This window comes from Nematostella vectensis, chromosome 2 (genome assembly GCF_932526225.1).
Source record: "Nematostella vectensis chromosome 2, jaNemVect1.1, whole genome shotgun sequence".
Lineage (NCBI taxonomy): Eukaryota > Metazoa > Cnidaria > Anthozoa > Actiniaria > Edwardsiidae > Nematostella > Nematostella vectensis.
In genome coordinates, this window is record NC_064035.1 from 10358483 (window position 1) to 10384603 (window position 26121).

General features: G+C 40.2%; 1 protein-coding gene and 1 long non-coding RNA gene across 5 annotated transcripts; both read left to right on the forward strand.

The window, feature by feature from the left end:
• The first annotated feature begins 561 nt into the window (after positions 1 to 561).
• Positions 562 to 13561, forward strand: LOC5521291. The gene is made up of 12 exons (XM_032366476.2): positions 562 to 756; positions 1802 to 1862; positions 2817 to 2866; positions 3364 to 3545; positions 4207 to 4275; positions 5181 to 5256; positions 7959 to 8209; positions 8436 to 8800; positions 9195 to 9432; positions 9978 to 10778; positions 11184 to 11443; positions 12153 to 13561. The coding sequence occupies exons 1-12, from the start codon at positions 608 to 610 to the stop codon at positions 12489 to 12491; spliced, it is 2841 nt and encodes a 946-aa protein (XP_032222367.1). The 5' UTR covers positions 562 to 607; the 3' UTR covers positions 12492 to 13561.
• A 3198-nt stretch (positions 13562 to 16759) lies between these two features.
• On the forward strand, positions 16760 to 20101 carry LOC116604231. Of its 4 annotated transcripts, none has more exons than XR_004290961.2 (5): positions 16760 to 16932; positions 17129 to 17185; positions 17266 to 17478; positions 17766 to 18433; positions 19836 to 20101. It is a non-coding gene; the product is annotated as an uncharacterized LOC116604231 (long non-coding RNA). The 4 variants fall into 4 exon arrangements; XR_004290962.2 differs by having other exon boundaries at positions 17766 to 17820; XR_007307092.1 differs by having other exon boundaries at positions 17266 to 17333; positions 17766 to 17820.
• Positions 20102 to 26121: the final 6020 nt, after the last annotated feature.

Consider the following 26121-nt stretch of genomic DNA (forward strand, 5'->3'; position numbering starts at 1 on the left):
ATTTGAACGATTCGCCATTTTTATGCACAGTTTCCCTTCATTATTAGTCTAGTCCATGAGCTGAGGTCAAGAAAAGACACCTCGTAGGTAGACATGGTGAAATCGGTATCAAATTAAAGCTCATGGCCTATATTGTAAGAATGTATTCATCAAATTCTTTCAGTACTGCACACGACCTTATCTCTCCAACAGTGCCATTATAATTTGTTGAATATTGTTTCCATCACAACAGACTTCTTCTTAAAACTGAATAACGATTTGCAGTGGGAATGTTGGACTTCAAATGATAACACAAAAATTATAGTTCTCAAAAACATTGAATGTCACAGAATTATGCATGGTTAAAATTGTTTTTTTAAATTTTTTCTCTCTTTGTTTTAAGTAAAAGGCAAATGTGGTTTAAGTCATAGCGGATATCAATAGATCACTAAAGACACACAAATGATTTTTCTGATTTTAAATGTACATGTTAGAAATAAGAATAAGAACTTGTTGTCATTATCCTCGAGCCCATGGTTGAGGGTTCCCCAGAGCTCCTCTAGAGCCAGGTGCTCAGGGGCTTTCGGTCCACCCCGCATAGCAGGGCCCACTTCGAGAGCACATCAAAATGGCTGCCTCTGTTGAGCGCGCCTCAGATATTATAGGTTTATTGACGGAAAATGGCGTGGAATCGCTCCAGAACACCCTATGTTGTGGAGAAAAAAGATACCTTGTTTGGACTAGACTCTCAATTGACGCTGGGACGTGGATTATTGTGTAAGTAAAGTGTAAATCCTCAGGGCCTTTTTGACAAAGGTGCCAAGATGCAGTCGGCCGAAAAGTGCTCCCTCGTAATGAACCGCTTGTTCCCTAAGTGGGTTTATTTTCGTAATGCTAATGGAAGACTACTCACATCATATCACATCGAGTGAAACATCTACTAATCGAGAAGCGAACAAAAAGTGTACGATTGCAATCGTCGTATGTTTTGGCTTGAGTGTCAGTGCTTGACGAGAAATAACTTACACTGTGCGAACGAACAAGGGAAACCCCACTAATAGTATCAAATGCCCTGTGCACGAAGTTCATGTCTCAACCCGAGTATTCATGGCCTGGGTATTTTGATAAACCACGTCCCCCGGACAAACAAACCGTGTGCAATTATTTCTGTGATGCAGATATCACGGTGTTTTTGATGTTTGACTTGTCCATTCGAATGATTTGGCCTTTTGGAAGCGAAAGCGAGAATGCCACAAATGATAGTAATAAGGCAGCTTTGAGTTTTGAATAAATATGTTAAATAAGTTATCCAGAGAGTCTCTCCTCTCCCCCCCCCTTTTATGTAAGCACAAACAAACAAACAGCATTTAACCTTAGGTGACATGCACATGTTGTCTGCAGGCCCACACCCAGGGGGGGGGTGGGGCTGCAAACGCACCACCCACAACGGCCGAAGGTCCACTTTCAGTTCTCAATAGACATGCTACTGTATTTGTAGACAAAACTATAAAGCATAAGCTAGGTCACTGTGGAACGTAGCCAAATCCAACAATCAACATCCTGTGGAGATACTTCAAAGGCATAAAAAAATCCCTTTTTTGGGGGGGTGGTCAGATTTTACTCCCCTCCTGGAAAAATTTGGTCCACTTTTTTAAATTTGCACCCCCCACCCCCAAGAAAAATCCTGGGTCTTTGGCTGGATCCAGCTTGTGCATGCAAACATTCTTTGAAACAGCAATGATGTCAATCCCGAGACAACATTGTAGTGTTCACTCAGTTTTTAACTTTTTGTATTCATAAAATAATCATATTATTGATGCAGGGCAAGTGATGGTGTGGATGTCTGGAGACTTGAGCTAGACAAAGAGCAACTGATATCTTATGTAAGCATTTATTAAATATCCCTTTTTCCAATATTTCTCATTTCTCCTTTTGCACTAGTCAATTTAAACCCCCACCCCGATGGTCCCGGGGTAGTGTGGGGGATTAGACCTAGACCTTGACAAAACTGAGAAAAAACCCCACCTCCTTGGGAAAAAACTACAGTCAAATGCCCCTACACCTCCGGATGCAAACTACAGGCAACTAGCTGACATTTAACACAAGTCATCTGAAATAAGCCTTTATCTTTCAAAGCAAGTATGCACTTCAGCAAGTACTTTTGTACCAATAATAACTGTGAAGATAACAGTAACTAAAAAAAATTGAAAAATAAACCATCTTCATCTGGTGTTAGTTATCATTCACATTTGTTTTCACACATTTCACCATGCAGCTCTCCACACACTGATACATGGAATTGCTTGCTACAGAAGAAAAAGTCTCAAACCAGAAACTGACATCACTTTTGCAAAGTAGATTTGTGATGCTATTCATTTGTCCCCAAACCCCCAGGGTGGGGAAAAGTCTTACAGTCAAAAACTTTCAATTCCCCCACCCCCTTAGGACAGATTCTCATTTAAAAGTGCTCTAAACCCCCACGTTAACCGCACACTTCCCCAGGGCCATGGGAGTAAGGGTTTCAAATGACTAGTACATTTAGAATATTAGTTGTCCCTGAGAGGGAGCTGGCCTTAGTGGTCTCCAATCATTTTGCATTATACAGTAATGAGAGATTGCACACAATGCCACATTTTTTTATGAATGTTTGAAGACATTTGCACAATCTTGCAAACTCTCTAGAGGATGTGCAATAAATGTAACACTTTACTCCTGCAACAAAGTTTGTGTGATTTTTTTTGCGACCATGTGTGCAACCATGACAACCATATGACCAAAAATCATAATTATGTCTACATTTGGTATTTTGATAATAAAAGACAATTGTTCTACTCCAGAGGCAGCTGGCTGCAGCAGACACGTTTGAGACATATTTTGCACAGTTTAGGTGAGAGGTGTAAATGAGTACTGTATATACTCTGATATTGTGCAGTTCTAGAAATAATCTGTACTCCCCCGTAAAGCAGGGAATTTTCTCAAAGGCCGACACACCACACTCCCAAATTTTTTTATTTACACTGATATTTTTTACCCCCTGGAGATAAACCTGTAGTGTATGAGAGGAAAGGTATATTACCTATTTCAAAAAAGGTTACTGTGTCAATGCAAGAGGTGAATGACGATTGGCAAATGGCAGTTTTACTGAACCCCAAAAGAAACCATGGATTCAATATATATTCCTACATGAGTCCGGAAAAATGTATGAATTGTGCAATAATCTATATGTATTTCTCTTACATCACTTGAGTTTATCTATCTCCCTTATTCTTACAATTAATTACCCATAAGCTCTGTTCTGTCTATTGCCATTTGAAATTGACAATTTTCTTTGAAATAGGAATAACAGATAGAGTAATAATCTTTGTCCTTCTCCTTGTCTTTTAGAAGTGATTTTCAGTGTGGTAACTTGACAATAGCCCAGGTAGATGGCAAGGTATCACTCAGTGTTGGTGCATCTTTGAGATATGAATTGTATGAGGCAAACGACTATAACCAGAAAGCAGAATTGCAACATGTCATCTTCAGAATGGCTGATGCTGTTTCCATGCTCACACATAAGTTGAAAGGTCAGTGAGGTATTTTTCTACACCTTTTCCTACAGCTTTTATTGTTTGCCAATCTGTTAATGGGAAAATCCAGGTAATGGCAGTAGGTGGAATCTGCTGTCGCAGGGCAAAGGTTACATAAATGATAAAGTTAATCTTCCTTTCCAAAAGGGCTCCATAGTAGCTCTTTGTGACCTCTGTCACACCTTTGGCATAAGTAGCAGTCTTTTAATTAGGAAGGAAATAAAAAACAGAAATTACAGGAAATCGTATATTTTGTGTAAAGGGCACTTATAAAAGCCTGCTAGCCATAGGCTCTCATTTGGGAAAGTTTTTTCGGGCAAGCCTAAGGTCCACTATGGGGCTATGGGGCTATCCTTACTATTTGAAGACCACCAGATTTCCAATGGTAGTAAAGAAACATTTCTGAATAACCCAAATGAGAAGCCTGCAAGCAGCCAGGTAAACCTATATAGAATAAATACTCAAAGGCCTGGCATTTCTTTGTGGAAAAGTCAACCCAGCTTTGCACATTGGGACTTTTGTTCTGGGATTGTATTGAAATAAGCTCCTGTAGGCAACAGTTGTAGAGAAATGTCTCTAATTAATCTATTTAAATTAATCTGTCTTAATTATTTTTATACTTTATTCTCCTTCTTATCCAGCATTCTCTTTCTTTCAGTATCTTCAGAATCATTTGACAGAATAAGAAGTGATAAAGATGTGAGCACCAGTGGAATATCTATGTTTGGTAAGCACATAGCTTTACAGTATAAAGAGATACTTAACATAATAAAAAGTGGTTGAACATCTCAAGAAACCTAGTTCTGCAGAGGCATTCGAACATGTGCCAGCATAACCAGACCATAAGTTTTATACTCTGTAATTTATGTGCACTGTTTGCCTGAGCAAGATCATCTTGTTTCTTACAGTATTGTTGTTTAGTTTTAATAGACGCTTCTAACCATTGCTTCCTCCCTTTCCTCAATGAAACAGGCTTTCCAGAATGAACTTATGCGTTTTTGGTGTTTGCATCGTATAGAGTATTTCATACTTGTTATCTTCCTGCCATTGAATGGAAAATGAAGCTGCTCACATGCACCATTGACCATTAAGTCAGATACAGTATATACAGTAAGAACCCGCGTGTAAGAACCTATTTTTTTTTTTCGAGTTTGGCAAAACAGGTTTTTATATTTTGGGGTACTTACTAACAATTAAGGCGAAATAGGTTCTTTTTCCAAATTGCTTAATCAACATTAGGATTCATAATACCGACGTGTGACTGAATACTCAGCCATTTTGCTATAGAGATATCCTACTGTATGGATGTTGTATCTGTAATCATATCCTAATTGGCCAGCAAAATGTTTATCTTAATGGACCAGCAAAATGTTTAGCAAATTTATATTTTAAAGCCCCTTAATTTGTTTTCATTTTCAATAGACCCATCATATAAACACCTTTTGAATTTATTGGCTTAGTAGGTTCTTAATTTTGAGGTATTAGAAATTTCTGCCTATAGGTTCTTAAATCACTAGGTTCCTATATACGAGTTTTTACTGTAGTTACTGTATGGTGCTCCAGGTTTAACCTACCTCACTGTCATACACTAGTTGATGACACAAATGTGATATAATGCTTTTTTTATTGCAGATATGACACATAAGAAACCAGCTTCCCAACAAGTGAAAAGAAAAGGAACAAGTATTATCAATCCTGGAAGTAGGAAGTAAGTACCGTTTATTGCATTTTGGTTGCATATTAGGGAGAGAGAGAAGGAAGGAGAGGAAGTTTTATTAGACGTAACTAACTGAATTTTGGTTGAATTCGAATTTTTTTTTCATTTTGAGGGAAAACAATAAAATAGTATCTTAGAGAGGTTTGTTTCCTTTGTCGGCAGATTGAAACAAGCCAAAGGAGTGCAATTTGATGATGACTAGATGTGTTTTTAAAATACCTGCCATGTCATTTTATTGAAATAATAAATAGAATAGTAATTCTTTTGAAGTGTTTCTCTTGACATTACTGCCAGTTTTTTCTCTTCTCTAAATTACATTTCATTAGACTCAATTTCACTTCGGCATATATACAAATTTCAAAAATAAAAAAATATTAAATAATGCTTGAAAATACAAAGCACAAACAAACGCCATAGTGACCTTAATAAAATGTCGATACAAGGAAATTCAGTCCATGGCAAAGTTTACAGAGTAACGTTTCCTGATACTATTAAAGGGACGTCTAACAAGTGTTGGCTTTTATCAAACACAATCTTTTTAGTACTGGTATTCACTAGCTGATGGTAGGCGTGGGGGGTACCTTTCGGATGTCTTTTCCTTTTGTTGTTTTCCAACATCGAACAGCGTTCATATCGAGTCGATGCTTCAATTCGCCATGTAATGTATATGGTGAAGCGCTGTCATACAACCCTTCTCTCTTACTGTTGGAGTCTGTTATAATGATTGTTGGAGTGCTTGGTGCCTTTCGCTTGACCTCATAAGGTGGTAGCTGCCCACTCATGGATGATAGCAACTCATCAATGTGGTAAAAACATCGAGTAACGCATACTTAAGCTTTTCGCGGGCGGAGCTCGGGCTGTTTGGGTGCTTGAGTATCAATTTTACTTCTAGCTTTACCGGTAAGTCTTGTCTTGATGCTTTTGAAAGAGTCTGCAATATACGCTCGTTGCATTTTTCGTTGATTTAGGGGTGGTGCTGAAACTGCTAGTGCTAGTCATAATGAAGGAAGGGGTCGATAGAAACAAATTTTCTTTATTAGTTTTACTGATTGATTGACTGATTGGTTGATTAATTGAGACAATTACGGGTTATACCCATGGCTTCATACCCTACTGTATGTACGTATGGTTTTCAATTTTGTTTCGTTTTTATAAGGCAACTTGTTTTTTTTTTTCTTTTTTGGATGAAATTTAAAAGCAAATGGTTAGGGGAATAATAAATGAACCTAAGCCGTTGAAGATGAAGCAATGCCTCAAGAACTTTTTAAATAGCTAGTGGGAAAAAGTACTCGAATGCTTGATTCATGTTAATAAAAATTAAAAAGCCAGGGATATTGTCATTTGTTTATTCAATGAAGTGATGTATCCAAGGAGATTTTTATTTGTTTATTCAATGTCGTCGGGTATCCTTAAATATTTTTGTTATTTGTTTGTTTTGTTATTTACGTTATGACGGGGAAAGAAAATATAAAATGATGAAGAATGTAGCAGAGATTATAGTTAATCTAGAAAGAAATGCCAACCATAGCTAGAAAACAAATTATTGAATTAAATATCAACCCAGAAGAGTTGTCCAGCGTATTATTCAGTGTCGTCAAATGGAGCGAAACAGAGAATGCCGACGAATTTCGACCAATTTCCTAAGTATGATGTTTTTCATTCCTGGTCATTTGTCCAGATAACATATTTGCTTTTTGCATTTATTGTTTGAATTTTAATTTGAGATGTTTTGGAACTGGGTACAATTTTAAGGCATATCAGGGCGGTGTAGGAACGACAAGATTATCACGCCATCCTTACTGAAAATAAGAGTTCGTTAAAATTACATAATAGACCGTTTTCACGATGTTGCGCGCGCATCCAAAATACAACAGATTGGCAGGCCTCAGTTGATTCAAAATGCGAGCGAAGTAGTATTTGACCCTAGCGCCAATTTGACAATAATACTCTGACAGCATTTTCTATAGCTTCGTCTTTAAACTCCACTTCGTACGCCATTTTATATCAGCGGTGGCCCGCCAGTCTGTGGCATTTGGATGCTCGCGCAACATCGTGAAAACGGTCTATTTTGTTTTGAGCTAGAAGCCCGATTACTGAATTCTTTGGCGGGGCACTCGAAAACGAGTTTGAAAGTTGCAGTAAAGTTAAGGAGAAAACCAGACAACCAAAGCATCGAGAAATAACGTAACATACGCACATACTATATATCAGCACATTGTAGTGCAACGCACGCCACCGTGACCACATAGACAATGCAATATTTGATTAGCGTGAGATTCACTCACCAGCAAAAAATTTAGTGTGCATCTAAACGTTACGGGAACCCTCTTACTTTAAAGGTCATGTCAATCAAAATTTTGCATTTCAACTTACCGAGTTGTCCCTTAAGTTTTAACAATTTTGGCCTTCCGGAGCATTGATCTCGAATTACCATGGAAGCGCATGCCCAAAGAGATCTAAGAAAAGAGCGATTCCATCTTTACTTTTTGCCTTTCCCCTCCTCCCCCAATTAAAAAAATTGCTGCCGCCACAGTCTCTGGTAATGTCTTACACACTGCAAGAATACCGCATAACGTGTGCCCTGTAGGTCTCCGCTGTATTGTCTCATCACCAGCGCAGCTAAATACCAAATGATTCATGGTCTGTGCCTCTGTACATATTAAGGTCTAATTCTCTCTCTTTCTGTTGCCTAGCGACACCAGTGGGGTTAATCTAGCCTCGGTGGAGGGAGAGCCAACTGAGTCTGTGCACATATCGGTGTTGAGTGGTTCATCTATGCTCGACGTGTACCGATGCCCTAACCCCATCCAATGTCCGTTCCCTTGTGAGAAAAGCAGCAGAAGGTATCATTGCCCACTATGCGATAATCGACCGCAGAAACCAGGGCGCATGCGTCGGCACTTTTTCACAATGCATGCTGGGAAACATGTGATCGAGCACGAAGGTATTGTGGAGTTGTACAGTTAATGTCTGATTCTGATTAGCGCTTCTAGGAATTTGCTAGTAAAGGGCAGCTATTTTTGACGATATTTTCGATTGAATTTTGTAAATTAAGTAGAAAGTTATGTTTTTCGACGGTTATTTCGAAATGTCATCCCATAATTTGTTTGCCAATGTGAGTAAAAACAATAATAATATGAAACTGGTAAGTGCTGTTTGAATCTATTTAGGTTACCGTGTGATGCGGTGTAAACTCAAGTGCATTCGCGCCAATGGCCGCGTCACCGACTGCTCGCACTACCATTGCTGTCTGTGCGGGCGAGTCTGCTTGCGCAAGGTCCACCTTTGCTGCCACCTCCAAGCGCATGCGCTGGGCACTGCAAAGGTCGTGGATGACGTCAATGATGATGTCATGGACGCTTCGTTAATCGAGGAAGAGCAGGAGGGAGGGGAGGGTGAGGGAGAAGATGATGACGAGGAGGAGGAACTAGGGGAGAAGACTCTTAACTCGTCAGACTCTATCCCGGAGATGTCACACATGGCTTGTAGCGCTGCGGCAGACAGTAATATAGTGGCGCTGACTGAAGGCACACAGGTATACACGAATATAATATGTTTGGTCTGTCCACCCTGATTTTCAGCAGATATACTATAGAAGGGATTTAAAACGTGTGACAGTGAACAACTCGCAGAGCGCTTATAAACTTATTTGTTTGTCAAGTGCGCGAGAGATCATACGGATTTTTTTTTAAGCCGGAAGAATTTTTACGCCTGCACGACATTTTATAAAATTCGGGGGTAATAAGACCTTTACCTGATATTGTGTTTTTACTAACTCTCAAATCAAACTTGTATCATATCCCCTGTTGAATCTATCGCAAGCCCCGTTTCATGTCTCTTGTTAAATCTATCACAAAACACGTATAATGTCTCCTGTTGAGATCTATCGCAGCCCCCTATATCTTGTCTCTTGTTGAATCTATCCTTAGGTGGTTTATGTGCAGTCCATGCATGACGGTGAGACGCTTACCGTTCTACCCGTCAGCGATCACTCTGAGAGTCTGACGATGTCCCAAGCGCAACAGATCTCTTCTGACGTCACATCCAACCAGCTGACGTCCGATTTACAGGTGATGACGTCACCAGGAGTTGGGCCGGATGTTCAGGCAGTCGGGGACCAGGAGTCCTCGGTCATCGTAAAACACATGGAGGTTATCCTCGACCCAGGTATCATGCCTAATTAGAGAGAGGTATTACCACATTGCATAGGGGTGTGGCTATGTCTTAGAAAAAAAAAGGTCACTATAATTCATTTTTAGTAACCAGAGTTACTAACTATGTATGAATGAATCATGGCTGGTCATTGTTGAATTCGCAACAGACTCTTGCCGCTTTCGATCGCGGAAGCTCTCCAAGATTTCTAACAAAAGAGAATTCCTCGGATAGGAATATTCCAACGAAGGGATAGTTTTTTTAACATTCCAAACATGACATCTTTCTGTGCAACACCAAATGGTATCAATAGAAAGACTACAGACAAGCTGTAGAAAAACTAGATGGTCTGCGTAGGCGTGGTGTAGAAAAGATATAAATCAACCACAAGGTTGGAAGATAAGTTGAACGCCTCTGTGAAACAGAGTAGTTGCGCTGACGTTTCAAGCGTTAGCCCTTCTCCGGAGCAAAAAAAGTGTTTACTCTGTTCCACAGAGGCGTTCAACATACCTTTTCAACCTTGTGTTTATTTATACCTATATTTGTTGTTGTTGTCCTAGGAGAGAGTGGAGTGCCAAATTCACAAGTGCCATCAGACTCGGTCCACCCTGTTGAAAACACGTCGGCTATCTCTCAGAATCTGGACGGTACATACAGTGAACAACAAGAGACAGAACAGCAACTACAGGAGACTCCCTTATACCCCGAGCACTCGTACAACGAATTTCCTGCCTCGGCACAGAGAGAGCAAATGCTTCAGAAACCCAGCCATGTGAACACAGGGTTAACCAATCAGGTGGAGGAACCACTAGCTGACAGACAGTTCTCTTCTGAGTTAGCTAGTCAAGAGCAGTCTGTGACTGTTGAAGGAATGTCAGCGGTTTCGTCAGCTCTCGATCAGCTGATCATGACGACATCAGCTGTGAATAGTCACATGACGATGAGCAGCGAATCGCCAATACAGCCAGCCGTAGTAACAGCTCGGCCGCCCATCGAACCGCCCACTCACTCGTCAGCGCCATTCACAAGCACTCCGTACACTCCACAGTCCAGTCAGGTGAAGTCCAAGCCTGCCGATCACGACTCAATATTGCTAGTGAGTAAAACAGACACTCCCCGCGAAGACGACCACGTGTTTAGTAAGCTGTTTGCCAACTCAAAACTGCTGGTAGAAGAGATGTTCGAGCACCCATCCGTGCTCCGTGAGCAGGAATCCTTGGACGTGTGCCGGTGTAAAAACACTGAATGTGACTGCAGGCTGTATCATTGTCCTCTCTGCACCTGCCTTCCTAACAAGCCAGGGAGGATCAAGGAGCACTTTAAGAAAATACACTCAGAAGATCTCATCATTAGATATCAAGGTAAAGTTGTTACTTGAAAACTGCATCGTACTTTAGAGACATTGGGATAGTATATTATGTATCATGTTCAAGAATTACCACTTCATCATCCTAAAATCCTATTTTACTGTCATTAGATACCAGATTGAAGCTTTTACCTTCAGTATTGTACTATTCTATCTACACATTTTCTATTTATAAACGAGAATGGGACGTTCATTTGTTCCCGAATATCTATCGATAACGTGTTTTGTACGTCCATTGACATCACACGAAGCATTTGCGTGGCACGACTTTCAATAACAATAATTGAATACAATTATTGAATTTTATGCATAAACATCGAGAAGCATAAATGGGTATGGACTTAACAATGTCTTCTTTTCTAAATCTTTTCCAAACGCTCTCTAATTACTGTTTTACTAGGGTTTCAAATGCTGCGGTGCAAGCTGGGTTGCTGTCGTCCAAGTGGGAAGCGTATTCTTAACTCGCACTACCACTGCTGCATGTGTGGCTGTATCTGCATTAGCAAGTCCGGCGTGTACGAGCACATCCGAACACAACATTCAGCTGAAGCATCCAGACCCGGGGAACAAGCCACGTGCAAGCGGCATGCCACACCCTGCAGGACCCCACCCGCCAAGAGGATGGTCAAGGAGGACAAGGCTTGTGAAGATAATGTACAGGTATGGGAGGGGTGGGGTCACTACCACAACCGGATTGCAACTATGATGGGGAAAGGGGCAGGGGGTCACTCTACTGCCATTGCTAGACTACTATTTGGACAAGGCCATTTGAAATGTTTGGAAATAGTGCAGACATAAAAAACGCTCAAAATTGGTTTGATAAAACGAGACACTTTTTCGGAAAATAAAATAAAAGAACAATTAGTACATGGTGATTTTAGTGCTCAGAAAGCTCGAAAACTCTTAAAATCATGCGGAATAACCAAAATATCCCTCCATTTTCATTTCCTTGGATCTTTGAATTGGATTTAATATTGTTGTTTTACCATCTCCCATCTTCCATCAAGCGTTTTATTTCAGGCTGCTTCATCTGATTCAACTTCTCTCAACCAGAAGACAATAGTAGTAAAACAGAAGTCGCAGTCGTTTGTATCGCAATTCAAACTCCGAAAATTGAGCGATACTTGAGTGATGCATGATAGAATATCGCGACAATTTACTTCCGTGAAAGTTAAGAAGTAATGTCTCCAAGGACCATTTGGCAAGCGGTAAAAAAGAAAAAGATATTACTGTCACTTCCCCGAAGTGGAATATATTATAGATAGAGAAAATAACAACATTTTAATGTTCACGACTTTAAAGCATTCTTTTTACATCGTCGCATACGCATTGATTGTTAGCTCCCATTTACTCCCTTCCGTCTATGCAGGAGCCCAAGCAAGTTGTGGTTCAACTGAAGCAAGATTCTACTCAGAGAACAGATACCAGTCAAGCGGAACCAGCACAAAGTGCACCAGAAGCAGGAAACAACCAGACGATAGCTATCCAGCTACCGCAGATAGGAGATAGTGTGTATCAAGGTGCATCACAGCCGGGAATGAACCAACCGCTAGTAATACTCATGCCTCAGAACTACAACCAGGGGCAAGCAGCCTTGCAAAACCAGCAGCCGATAGTTATAGTTATGCCCCAGGGTGGGGCGGGGGGTGCTACTATGGCACAGCCCATCGTGGTGCCTCTACCTCAGCAGACATCATCTTCACAGTAGAATCTCATAAAACTTATAGGAATGACCAGCAGCCGATAGTTATAGTTATGCCGCAGGGTGGGGCGTGGGGGGGGGGGGGTGGTGCTACTATGGCACAGCCCATCGTGGTGCCTCTACCTCAGCAGACATAAACATCACCTATCATATTAGGAAAACGACACTTGTGCCCAGCGAGTCAAATTGTAAAGAGACTAAAAAGTATCGACTTTACCGTATAGTTATACTAGCGCGTTTCATTGCCTGTAAGTATATTATATATTGTATATAAGATTACTATATAGATTTGACAGCCTAAAAGCGGAGCTCCAGACCAAAACTGCTTTTTTGCTCAATAATTTCAATAGAGAGCTTTACGAACGCTTGCGACGCGACTACATAACATCTTCTGAGTTTGGTTTTATGACGTCATCTATTACGTCACACATCAGGTGACTATCCTGCTGGCTCCCCTTGACACCTTCAAGACATCCCCTAAGTCTTGACACCTTCAAGACATCCCCTAAGTCTTGAAACCTTCAAGACATCCCCTAAGTCTTGACACGTTCAAGACATCCCCTAAGTCTTGACACGTTCAAGACATCCCCTAAGTCTTGACACGTTCAAGACATCCCCTAAGTCTTGACACCTTCAAGACATCCCCTAAGACTTGACACCTTCAAGACATCCCCTAAGTCTTGACACCTTCAAGACATCCCCTAAGTTTTGACACCTTCAAGACATCCCCTAAGTCTTGACACGTTCATGACACCCCCTAAGTCTTGACACGTTCAAGACATCCCCTAAGTCTTGACACCTTCAAGACATCCCCTAAGTCTTGACACCTTCAAGACATCTCCTAAGTCTTGACAACTTCAAGACATTCCCTAAGTCTTGACACCTTCAAGACATCCCCTAAGTCTTGACACGTTCAAGACACCTAAGTCTTGACACCTTCATGCGTCTTATTGGCTCTGTGCCAATAAAATCTCTCTAAATATAGATAAAACTAACTTTGTGTTATTCCATCCTCCTCAGAAAAAAGTAACTCATCCTATAAAACTGAAGATAAACAATAAACCAATCAAACAAAATATTTAGGAATAATGATTGACTCACATCTTAACTGAAAATGCCACATAACGGAGCTTTGCAAAAAATTTTAACGTAATCTAGGAGCACTCTCAAAGATACGTTACTTTGTCAACATTAACATTTTGAAACAACTATATTATTCACTTGTTTTTCCCCATATAACTTACGGAATTTTAGTATGGGGCAACACCTATAGTACAACACTAAAACCTCTCTTTATAATGCAAAGACGTGCGATACGAATTATGACTTTTTCTAAATTCGATGCCCCATCTTCAAACAACTAGGACTTCTCAAGGTTAAAGATATAGTTTACTTCCACACAGCGCTATTTATGTACCAATACCACTCTGGAACTCTCCCCACAACTTTTGACTCATATAATTTCCCACAAATACAACACCCGACTATCTGCCAAATCTAGTTACACCCTACCTAAAGCACGAACTACGGGAAATTCAACATCAGATTTAGAGGTGTGCAAATTTGGAACGAACTCACCAAAAATGACAAAGACCTAAATATGAAATCCTTAAAAAAAAAAATTATCAGACGATATGGTCGCCACCTATTAACCCACTCACATCTTCACTTGTAACCCATACTATTACCTAATTCTTGGCCATATATTCCTTCCTTCCTTTTGTCTTTTACTGTTTCCGCTCTGTTTGTACCAGCTTGTATTCTTGTCGTATCCTTGTTGTATCCTTGTCGTGTCTCTATATATGTGTTTTTCTAGTACGTTCTTGCTTATGCACACAGCCTCCAGATCTAACATTTAAGTGCACCCTAGCCAGTTTAGCTCTCAAGCTGTTCTAGGGTGCCCGCACCGAAGCATTGTCCCCCCTTGGTATGCAACTCTAGGGGTTTTTTTTCTCCTCTCCCTCTCAATATATATATGAATATAAAAAGAAAAAAAGAAAAAGAAGAGTAATATTATATCTCTAATGAAAACAAAAAAAAAAACCTATGTAGCATTTAATTTTTTGTGCAAATAAAAGATGTTTCTAAGATCCCCTAAGTCTTGCTGTCTGCTAGACAATAATTTTTCATTCAATCATGAGATGTGGATATTTTTGTTTTTGATGACATGGATTTCACAGATCACGTGACCATCTATTTGCACGCCCTTCTCCCCACCCTTGACATCTACATTACACACAGCAACTTTATTTGTCATGCGATGTTTCCATCATGAGATGTCTTTTTTAATCACGTTTTGAGAATTTTCGCTTCTAGTGACGTCATCGATGCCACAACACTTTACGTGACCACCTTGTTGCACCATCCTTGACACCGACATGACACCTACCGAATTTGGCTGTCATACGATGTTTCTTTCATGAAATATAAATGTTTTCTTCTTTATGACCTCAGCATATTTTTGATGACGTCACAAACCACGTGCCATATTTTTGCATTCCATTTGACACCTTCGTGACGCCGAGTTTGGTTGTCATATGATGTTTCGTCCATAAGATATGAATATTTTTGTTCCTAATGACATCTGAATGAATGTTTTTGCTTCTAATCACGTTTCTTTTCTCTTTCGTTTCGTTTCTTTTCTCTTTCCACTTTTTCTTGGGTATCCACGCTCACACCTTTAAAATTAACTGTTAATTGCACACATTTTTATCTGTTACCTGAGAGAATTAACTGGTTTTGAAAAATAAAATTCATTTGTTTTATTACTATCGGATGTGACTAATTTTCCCCATGTAGTATCGATTGAGGAAATGGAAAAAAATAAAAAAAGTTTATACTTTTCTCTAACTGAGAATGGAAAAAAAAATAACTGACGAGCTGAGAAACTTCTAACACAGGTACCAACGATATGAAGGGTCACTTTGAAGCTCCTTGAGGAGACTCAACAGCGGAACTCGTGTAATACGTGAGTATTACCCAAATGGCTAAAAATACTTCCAGGCTACATCAAAGATACACCTTCCAAGTACCAATATCATTGTCATTTTTACTATTTATTTCATAGTAGAATAAAGGACTCAATTTTAACTCCATATTTCTAACTAACTAACTTTATCCATTATAATTTTATTCACACACAGTGACTAGCTTGCGGCCCTTGTGGTTTTAGTTATCAAATATTGAGATCTCAGGGATGGCTGACCTGGCCAAAATTTAGTATGTGTGAGGGGAGGGGGGGGGGGGGGGGGGGGGGGTTCTGGCCACTAAATAGAGAGACGTTCGAGGCTCCTGGAACCAGGGTAGGGGCGGCAGTGTTCAGTACGAAATTTTGGAACTAAATATAATTACAGCGCTGGAACCAAAGGTATGGACTGTTCCAAGGGCGGTAGGAACAGAGTTTGTTAGGCTAAATTATGATAACAAACCACGAAATTTTCCATGTGCCTTGTGTGCGACGCACTCTCCGTGTTTGATTAGAAAACCCGGTCAAGCTATATTGCGTAATCTGAACTACTTCCCCGTGCGTGGCGCGCGAACTGTTCCTACCGCCCTTGCAGTTCTAATGTATTCGCATGTTTCCGAGGCCCTCCACCAATGATCTGCTCACTAATGAAGAGACACTGTATGAGGATTTTACTCGAAGAATTCAAACATCAAATATCAAACGAGCTAGTCTTCAAGCGCTTATCCATTTTATAGTGCTTTTATTTCATACATGATATTTTGCTAGTTCAGAGAGACAAAACAAAACGTTGCTCTGCATCAAGTTTGAGTTTGCTGAGACAAACAGAAACTTACATTGAAATGAATCTGTCTCGCTAGTGTCACGCACGAACTCATAACAAATATGAGTGTAGTTTATCCAATGTTTGCCCTTTTTTTTAGAATAACTGCTGTTGGTGTGGTTAACATGATGTCTAAAAAGGAAACACGTACAGTACAACTTCGATGGTACGGCATTTATTTACGGGAATCGTTGAATATTTTTCTCATCTCCGGGATTGGTGGTCGGCCTCGAAAGCAGGCGAATACATTAGAGCTGTCCATTCTTTTGGTTCCAGAGCTGTAATGTTTAGTGCCCTCCCCCCCCCCATCACCATCTAATTTCATCCTAAAATTTTCACGTGCTGCCTTTGAAACGCAAATTAAGACTTTTGTTTTTCTGCGGTTATCATTTGTACCATTGACTTAGCAGTGAACTGTGATTGGGTGATTGTTATTTGAATGACAGACAAAGTGTTCTGCTGATTGGTTAGTATACTAGTAATAGTATACACACATCAGTAGCACACATGGCGATTAAATGTTTACACTCGTAAAATGAGAGGCTAGACTTTCGCTCTTATGTTTAATCTTGCTAAACTTGCTCCAGTTATTTTGTCTCCCTTTACATATACACAGAGGCAACTATATTGTGTTCGAAGGGGCCAGGCTTACTCAAAAGGTAAAATATAGAATGTAATTAGAAAATTCCGTCGCGCTTTTCAAGTTTCACTACCAACGAGGTCTCATTTATGTAACCTCTTGGTAGAAAATACCTCCTAGTTAAATTTATATATCCTGTTATTATATATTACCACGAGAAAAAATTATAGTTTAAACATGTGGGGTATTTTTATAATTTGAGTTGTTTCTTACAGAAAATTTTCCACTGCACGCTTTCGGCCTTCCCTCTTGTTTTCTCTTGTTTCCTAAAGGTAAGAGAACGCTAATGAGAATGTTTCCAAATTGTAAAAGGTGACTTTTTTGTACTTATTAATTATTTTTGCCTCAACAGATGAACTTTCCCACCATTTCTCACGCGCTTGAAGCGTTCGTACAGATGCTCTTCACCAAAAAGGCTAGGTGAGAGAAAACGTGAGAGAAAACACTAAAAGAAAGCAGAACGATGCCAAACTAAGAACATATATCTGGTTTACCCCACCTTTAACGAGGAGAGAGAATAAATTGCTGTTCTTTTGTCAAAAGAAAAATACTCTAAAATAGAAAGGTACGAAATTGCGTGTCCTGCATTATTAAATTTAAATTAATTTTCCCAAAGCCCCTCGAAAGAAACGAGCATCACAAATTTTATTTAATTTGTTTTTATGTTGGGATTGCTAACAAGAGTAAACTTGGCGAAAAAATATGTTTTTGCAGCATTGTTGAGCATTTTCTGTGATCTCGATGGGATGAGCGCTTACGTAGGGGGGGGGGGGGGGGGGTGCGCTTTAGTAATGTGCCAAAAAATATTAGTATCATAGAATGTCAATGATGTGAGTTAATTTTATTTAACAGATTATCATCTACAGAAATTATTGGATGCTAGAAGAATATCGTGGAACTATTAACAGTGAGTTTTTTCTCAGAGACCAGCTCTACCAAACAGCATATTTTTGGTCCCATTTCTTGTATGATTTGTTTAGAACTTGCATCAATCTGAAAAAAAAAATTGTTAAATGAAAAGTAAAAATAAAACAATGTAAAATAAAAATGAATGCTATCATGCAGACTTGTTAGAGCTGTAACTAATCTCTGATTTTAACTTTGGCTATACAAAGGGCGTGGCAGTATTCCTAATCAAAGAGAATAGTTGAAGCTGTATCAGCCATATGACAGTTTGCTTTTTTTATCACAGGGGTCTTGTATTCAAGACTCTACATAGCTACACATTTTGATCTTTTACAAAAAGATGAAAATAGATACGAAATAAGATCCAGACCGTAAAAAAGATTTTTTTTCTTATAAAGCAATTAAAAACTAAAATAAGTATATCAAATAGATCAATTTGCAAAAGGTCCAGATGATTGTTATTGGGAGGGGGAGGATTTTTTTTTGTTTAGGTGAAGCCTGTCACATAATTTTTGGTTAAGTCCATTTTTTATCACGAACAAATGGTTCGTTAGTTTGAGATTTTGGAAGTCATGGCATTTCTGGTCTGCGTGGGAGGATTCAGTCACCTGGAGGTATGCTTCCCCCTCTCCCCCTTTTGCTGATAACTTTATCGTGTGATGCATGGGCCATATACTGATTACTGGTGATCTGTACTTTCAATGCATTACTAATTTGCAGCTTTCCACATTGAGCATTGTTGGTGACTGCATTATATAACAAAAGGAATTTTTTTGATTCTTATTAAACAGTCAAAAAGCATTGAATGAAAATATGAAAGAGTTTAATGAAAGGAAATACTATCATTCCATAAATATACTAGTTAAGAGAATTTGTCTTTCTAGGAGCCCCCCTCCTCTTATAAAGCTGAGTTGTTTGATGTCTCACCTGGATACTCAGGGGGGTAGTGTAGGTTTTCCTGGGTGGAGCAGGTGATTCGTCTGAGCAAAGGTGGTCCTCCAATACATACACCATACATATGTATTAGCGTCAGTGGGAAGAGGGGACTGGGGGGAGGTGGGCTAAGCTACCCGTTAGGCTAAGCACAGCCTTTGCTCACCCAACACAGGCAGCCCATACCTGCAAAATGAAGATAGTCCTAACATTGTCTGAGGAGATTTTGATCAGCTGCCAGTGTTGGAAGGACACATAAAATTGTCTGCTCATTGGAAGGGTGGTCCTATAGACCCATACTTAGCATATATAATGTCTACTCAGAATTAGAAGAACCAAGGCTTTAGGAATAGGGCTAATACAATTGTGGATATGGTTAGGGTGGTCCACCATACATATAGCAGACACTAAACACTGCAAGTACCATGGCCAAGGTATAGGGCTATGTGGCAAATGGTGGATATGGTGGAAAGTACGGGGGAGGGGTGGTCCACCATACATAGCAGACAAGACGACACGTAGCGCTGCAAGTAGCATGGCCAAGAGATAGGAGTATGTGGCAAATGGTGGAAATGGTGGATATGGTGGAAAAGGGTTGATATGGTGAAAAGTAAGGGGGAGAGGTGGTCCACCATACATAATAAAGCAGACAATCAACACTGCATGCAAGTACCATGGCCAAGGTATAGGGCTATGTGGCAAATGGTGGATATGGTGGAAAGTACGGGGGAGGGGTGGTCCACCATACATAGCAGACACATAGCACTGCAAGTACCATGGCCAAGGGATAGGTCTTTGTGGCAAATGGATGCCCAATGATACCAATCAAAATGCTTCGTTTTGGCAAGTACGGCATCGCCCACTGGTTCCTTCTCGTAGGACTTCGGCCTACTCGACCACTGCGCAGACTGCTTTTTATTTTCTTATTATTGAAATAATAATAAAGCCACAATCTAATATTTGTAAGAAAGTTGGACATTTCAAGGGACAGTTATTCCTCATATATAAACTTTTTATTTACCATGAGCATTTTACAGTATTGAGTTAATGCTCGTAGCTAATTATAATTTTAATTTATTACAGCATGCCCAATGTTACCAATCAAAAGGCTTCGTATTGGCTAGTACGGCATCAGCCTACTAGACTGCTGCGCAGACTGCTTTTTATATTCTAGTTATGGAAATAATAATGCCATAATGTAATATTTGTAAGAAAATTTAACATTTCAAGGGACAGTTATTCCTCATATGTAACTTTTTTTATTTACCATGAGCATTTACAGTATTTAGTTAATGCTCCCAGCTTATATTCATAATAAACTACAGCATACCCAATGATACCAATCAAAAGGCTTCGTTTTAGCAAGTACGGCATCACCCACTGGTTCCGTCTCGTAGGCCTTCGGCCTACTCGACTGCTGCGCAGACTGCTTTTTATAGTCTCAAATGGAAATGATAATAATGACACAAGGTAACATTTATAAGAAAATTAAACATTTGACAGGGATAAGATATTTCCTTTATATTTAAGTAAATATTCTCAGCTAATAATTCTATCTAATCTGTCTCTACTAGACAATAACGAGTGACTTTTTATGTTTAACCGCACTGACCACTGCTACAGGTTTTTGGGCTTACATTAGTCATGGCCATGTCCTGATAACAATGGAGCTATACCTTTTATTGCATTTGCACTATTAGTCATAGTCCAATTTCTTGCTTGGAGTGCTAGACACAGTTATCTGTAGGTACTTATATTTTCTAAGCTCAACTGGAATAAAGAGTCATTTTGGAGTCATCTGTTACAGCCAGCAATTGTCAATTAAATACGGCACCCCAACTTATACCGATCAAAAGGCTTCGTTTTTGCAAGTATGGCATCGCCACGTTGACTGGTTTCATTTTTCCAAAAGACTTGAATTTCTATCCCCCGAGGCAAGAGATGCTGTAAGTATCCTAAGCCGCATCCCAGTAACTCCCAACACTCCATTACTTAAAACTAGCAAAATTTAGAGGCCTATGCTAGCGAGGAAGAGAACATGCAAACAAGATGAAAATGTAGCTTAATTATGCTATTTTTGCACATAAAAACTTTCGCCCTAGATCTATTGCCACTGTTTCAACTAGAACTTTATTTTACCTGGTGCTCTTCCGATGTCGTCAACTTCTGATTTTAGAAATTATCCAAATGTTTCAGTAAACTTTCAGGCGTAACGGGGGGGGGGGGTGAATAGGTTCGCGGATCGACGGATTCGGCCCCGAAATGCTCGCGGATTACGGATTTTGATGATTATTTCAGCAGATTGGCGGATTTTGGAAATACGGCGGATCACGGATCTGTTGACAATTTGGGCACGGATTTCGGATTTTGACTGCTTTGACGGTCGAATTTCGGATTTTAAATGAATTTCAATCGATGCTATTGTTTATCTGTCAAACCAAACGGATCTAAAAATATCTGCGGATCCACGGATTTGCCCCGAAAATGTTGCGGATCGGCGTATTTACATACCCCTATTCACCCCCCCCCCCCCCCCCCCCCCCCCGTAACTTTCTTCTGGTCGATAATCTCAGCCTGGTCGTACGACGATTTGGGGACCCGGCGGTCTTTGCGGCCGCTCCCAAAGGTTCTTACCGCTGATTAATTATTCGCGGCCGAAGTCTTCAAACCTTGGATTCATCTCCTACGCATACATTCTGGCCTCTGCCACACATAATGTATTTGGGCTATGTAGAAGTATGTGCCCCTGGGATAAATTAAAGCAACATTAAAAAATTTAAAATCTAAATTACTTTTTCACACGAAAAAGCCTCTATTAGGATTTACGTATTTCTAGCTGGTGTATGCAAGTTTCAATGTAAATAAAAATACAAAAGCCCTTGCCGAAAACATTATTTTCGGTTTCCGTCATTTCGGTTATTTCCGCCTTTTTGTTCCCCTTGACCTATCAGTATTCCTAGTTTACTGTTCCACGCACGAGCACCTATACAGGGACAGGGAAATGCTCGGCGTGTTTTGCCGGCCGAAGGGAGTATCTGAGTAACCGTGGGAGCTGAGGTGGCCAGTTGTCTCCTGGAATAGAGTTAGCAACATTAACGAATTTGTTTGACACTTTTTAACCCGAATAAGTCTAATAGAATTGACGGATTTCTCGCTGATAAGCTTATACACCATGAATGTGAAAAATACTAGAATACTTGCGAACAAAAATGTTTTTAAAAAGTATTTGATTACTTAGGACTGGGGTTTTCGCCATTTAGCTAGTTTCCGCCGTTTTGTTGGCCGCGACTTATTAGTATTTCCTAGGTATTGTTCTAGGCACGTTTACGAGCCGTCACACCTATACCGGGAAATATTTATAATCCAAACTATCGTGTTACCATTATTGCCTTATTAGAAGGGCCTTCTTTTTCTTTTTTTTCTACCAAACTACGATTTCCATTAGTACATAAGGACGGTTTGAAAAAAAATCCAAAAAAATAAAAACTAAGCAGCGCCTTAATATGTTATATGTTGTGTCGTTTGAATCGCGAAACAGCATGATTCAAAAGGACATTCTTAAAAAAACGAGGCAACACAACAATATCTTTTTCACTTGTCATTTCAAAATTTTTCACATAGAAGGTTTGAACAAAATGACATTCTTAAAAACGAGGTAAAACATCAATATTATTTGTTGTTGTTTTGTTCGCACGTCGAAACAGCACGATTGAAATAGGTTGTTTCCGCATTTTTGTTCGCCGTGGCTTTTTAGTATTTTCTCTCAAACCTTTATACTGTTCCAGGCACTTTTACAAGCTATCGCACCTAGACAACTGACAAAGAAGTGACTGCTTGGGTTATCATTAACTTCACGATTTTCCTACCGCACCTAGACAACTGACAAAGAAGTGACTGCTTGGGTTATCATTAACTTCACGATTTTCCTAGCGCATATAGACAGTGTATAGACGGTTAGAAGAAAAAGGCATTCTTAGAAAAACGAGGCAACGCATGCATCAATAATATTTGTGATTGTGAATTTCGCATCTCGAAACAGCACGGTTGAAAAGGGCATCCGTTAAAAAAACGAGGCACACAGCAATATCATAATCCTCTCGGAGACCTAGCGGCCTATGCTTCCAAAGGAATTTCCCATTTTGGTAAGTTGCATGGGATGAGGAGCTTTGGTGCACTAAAAAGTTAATTAAGCTGCGGGTGGAACCCGTAGGTCGGAATCCCCTCAAAGAAAATACGTGCGAAAAACGTCACTCAGAATTAACACTTTTGACCGAGCTTTTGCCATTTGATACACGTCCAACAGACTATCGTCCATAATCGAATGAAACTAACAAGACGGACGCGGTGCGTTTCGTAAACTCGACAAAGCCTCTCCATAACCACTTGTCCCGCTAAGCTTAATTCTCAAGTATGGAACGAGCGTGGGATCCCAGGAGAAGATAGGGCGGCAAACGGCAAAGTTTGAGAATCGATCCATATCGCTAACAACGTTGGCCTATTTACTTCCGCTCTAACGACACTCTAAACGGAAAACAAACTGTAGTGATTCTAGTGCTCTGGTTATATCCAAATCCAGTCTCGCGGTTAATAAGCAACTCAAACAATACATTTCATCTTCATTCACTAAAAAAGAGTTTATCAGGTCTCTCAGCTAACTAAACTAATGTTTTGTTACTCCCTGAATACAAATTTCCGCAAGTGGGCTATTAAAAGATAAATAGTCCGAATCGTTTACACTTTCTTTTGTCAGGCAATTAGATCGAACTTACAAACAAGCAAACAAAAAGGAACAATCGGAATATGGTATTTTAGACCAAAGATTAACGCAATTCTTCGATTTGCAAGGCAAAGATAAAAAAAATCAATGTTTGCTTCGTAGTAAAAAAGTTACAATGGTGGGATGCTTCCTTGGGGGCAACTGCCAACTGGCCAAAAGATGAGACATCTTTGCAGTCTCGTCGCCTAAAGATGGGACATCTTGACAACAACTTGGCCCGAGAGGAAAGCAAATAATCAGTGCGAACCCATTATAAAATTATAAAAGGGTTTAAAACAACTGCCCAAAGATGAGTCATCTTGACAGTCCGTTACCGAAAGATGCAACATCTTGACAACGCGAGGTCTAATTCCCTAAAAAAAACTGTAGGAAAATTATTGACCCCCCCACCCCCCAAAAAAATTCAACCACTGATTTCAAGAATTTTGGTCGTGCTCCCCTAGTGACACTAACAACGCGTTAATTTTTGGTCTTAACCAGTACTGTTCTCTAGTGCATTAAGAGGCGATCTTGCTAAGAGTACTGTTCTAATTTTTTTCCCCAACAGAGCCACAAATACGTCCGAAAGAATAACCATCGCTTTCGGTTGACGGAGACCGTATACCTTTCACAATCTCGGGCGCAATGTACGGGTGCCTCAGGTGGTACTCCCTCTACACCTCCGCCGACAAGCGCTTCAGCCGTGCATCCTTTACATGTTGGCATTTGCCGAAGTCCACCAAAATTGCTTTGAAATCTTTGTTGTAGTAAGTTACTAGAGCATTGTCTGCTTTAATGTCCCTGTGAATGTATGACTTAGTTTTGGTTTAGACGTTGGTGCGTGGGTTAAAGTGTGTAAGTGTTGCTATTCTATATGGTGTATTGCATTGGGGGCTGTAGGGGTAAGAGTTGTGGCTATTAAGGGGAGGTAGAAAAAGGCTAGCAGTGAAATGTTAGGGGAGAACTGTGTATTTGACCTTCGGAGGAGGGTGATAATTACCTGTTGATAACTTCTTGTGGAGTGTAATATGAGCTTGTAGAAAATTAAGTGGAATTACAAGGTCGGTGATAATAATATCCGAAAGCGTGCAGTTAGGATATAAAAGAAAGAAATGGATGGCGAATAGGAGATAGATAATGGTTATATAAGTATAGGACAGTTGGCTCCTTGAGTACGGGGATGTTATAATGTGTCGTGTAGCGAGAGCGTGTGTGAGGATGTGCGCTCTAAGATAGTGATTGATAAGCGATGAGCTTGTGTGCGATGGCGTATATAGAGCGAAAATAATTCGCGGACGTACAGGCAGCAGAAACGGCAGGAATACGAAGAATCGAGTGGAGTGAATGGTATGTACCTGGCGGGCTGATAAAAGTAGATACACAAACACACAGAAACAAAACGATAATGTGAGAGATCATAAGAGCTCTTAGGAATAAATGTGCCACCACACTGATTCTAGCCTCGATTTATCGTCAGGGAGCAAGATCAACGGCTAGTCAGACGCGGTAAGGGAGGTAAAAACTGATGGGCGCAATATGTTATCACAAGAAGTTATCAACATGTAATAATCACCTTCCTCCGAAGGTCAAACACACAGTTCTCCCCTAACATCTCACTGCTAGCCTATTTCTACCTCTCATACATAGCCACTACTTCGACCCTTACAGCCCCAAATGCAATACACCATATAAAATAGCCACGCGTACACACTTTAACCCACGCACCAACGTCCATTACCACACATTGTATTACCCCACACAGCCACAGTTAAGCCCCGACGCCTCGGTACGAATACCAGATTAAAACCAAAACATGGGAGCCTCCGATTTTTTAGCTCCCCAAAGCCCCTCATAATGGGCTTAATTTATAAGATAAATCATTTGAGTGGGAAGATATAACACAGTTTGTCTTGAAGGCGATATCATTAAATTCTATATTGATATTTTAGAAAATAAACAGGATATTAATTGAAAAGCCAGCTTCGGTTGACATTCTAAGGTGAGAACTTCTAACGAAATCCACCATAATCCACCATTTGTCATAGGTACTCCGAGTGCCGAGTATCTGCTAAGTATTGGGGGACCACATTTCCCCCTTACTTTTCACCATATCCACCATTTGCCACATAGCCCTATACCTTGGCCATGCAACTTGCAGTGCTAGGTGTCTGCTATGTATGGTGGACCACCCCTCCCCCTTACTTTTCACCATATCCACCATATCCGCTATTTGCCACATAGCCCTATGCCTTGGTCATGGTACTTGCAGTACTATGTGTCTGCTATGTATGATGGACCACCCCACCTCCTAACTTTTCAACATATCCACCATATCCACCATTTGCCACATAGCCCTATCCCTTGGCCGTGGTACTTGCAGTGTTGAATATCTGCTATGTATGGTGGACCACCCCTCCCCCTTAAATTTCACCATATCCACTATTTCCGCCATATCCACAATTTACCACATAGCCCTATCCCATGGCCATGGTACTTGCAGTGCTACGTGTCTGCCATGTACGGTGGACCATCCCTCCCCCTTACTTTTCACCATATCCACCATTTCCACCATATCCACCATTTGCCACATAGCCCTATACCTTGGTCATGATA

Bases quoted from the DNA above. Each gene is read 5' to 3' on its own strand.
- LOC5521291 (XM_032366476.2), top strand. From the start codon at position 608: ATGGCTGCCTCTGTTGAGCGCGCCTCAGATATTATAGGTTTATTGACG. The intron at 3,546-4,206 runs GTCAGTGAGGTA...TCTTTCTTTCAG, and splicing joins GCTCACACATAAGTTGAAAG to TATCTTCAGAATCATTTGAC. The intron at 9,433-9,977 runs GTATCATGCCTA...TTGTTGTCCTAG, and splicing joins GGAGGTTATCCTCGACCCAG to GAGAGAGTGGAGTGCCAAAT.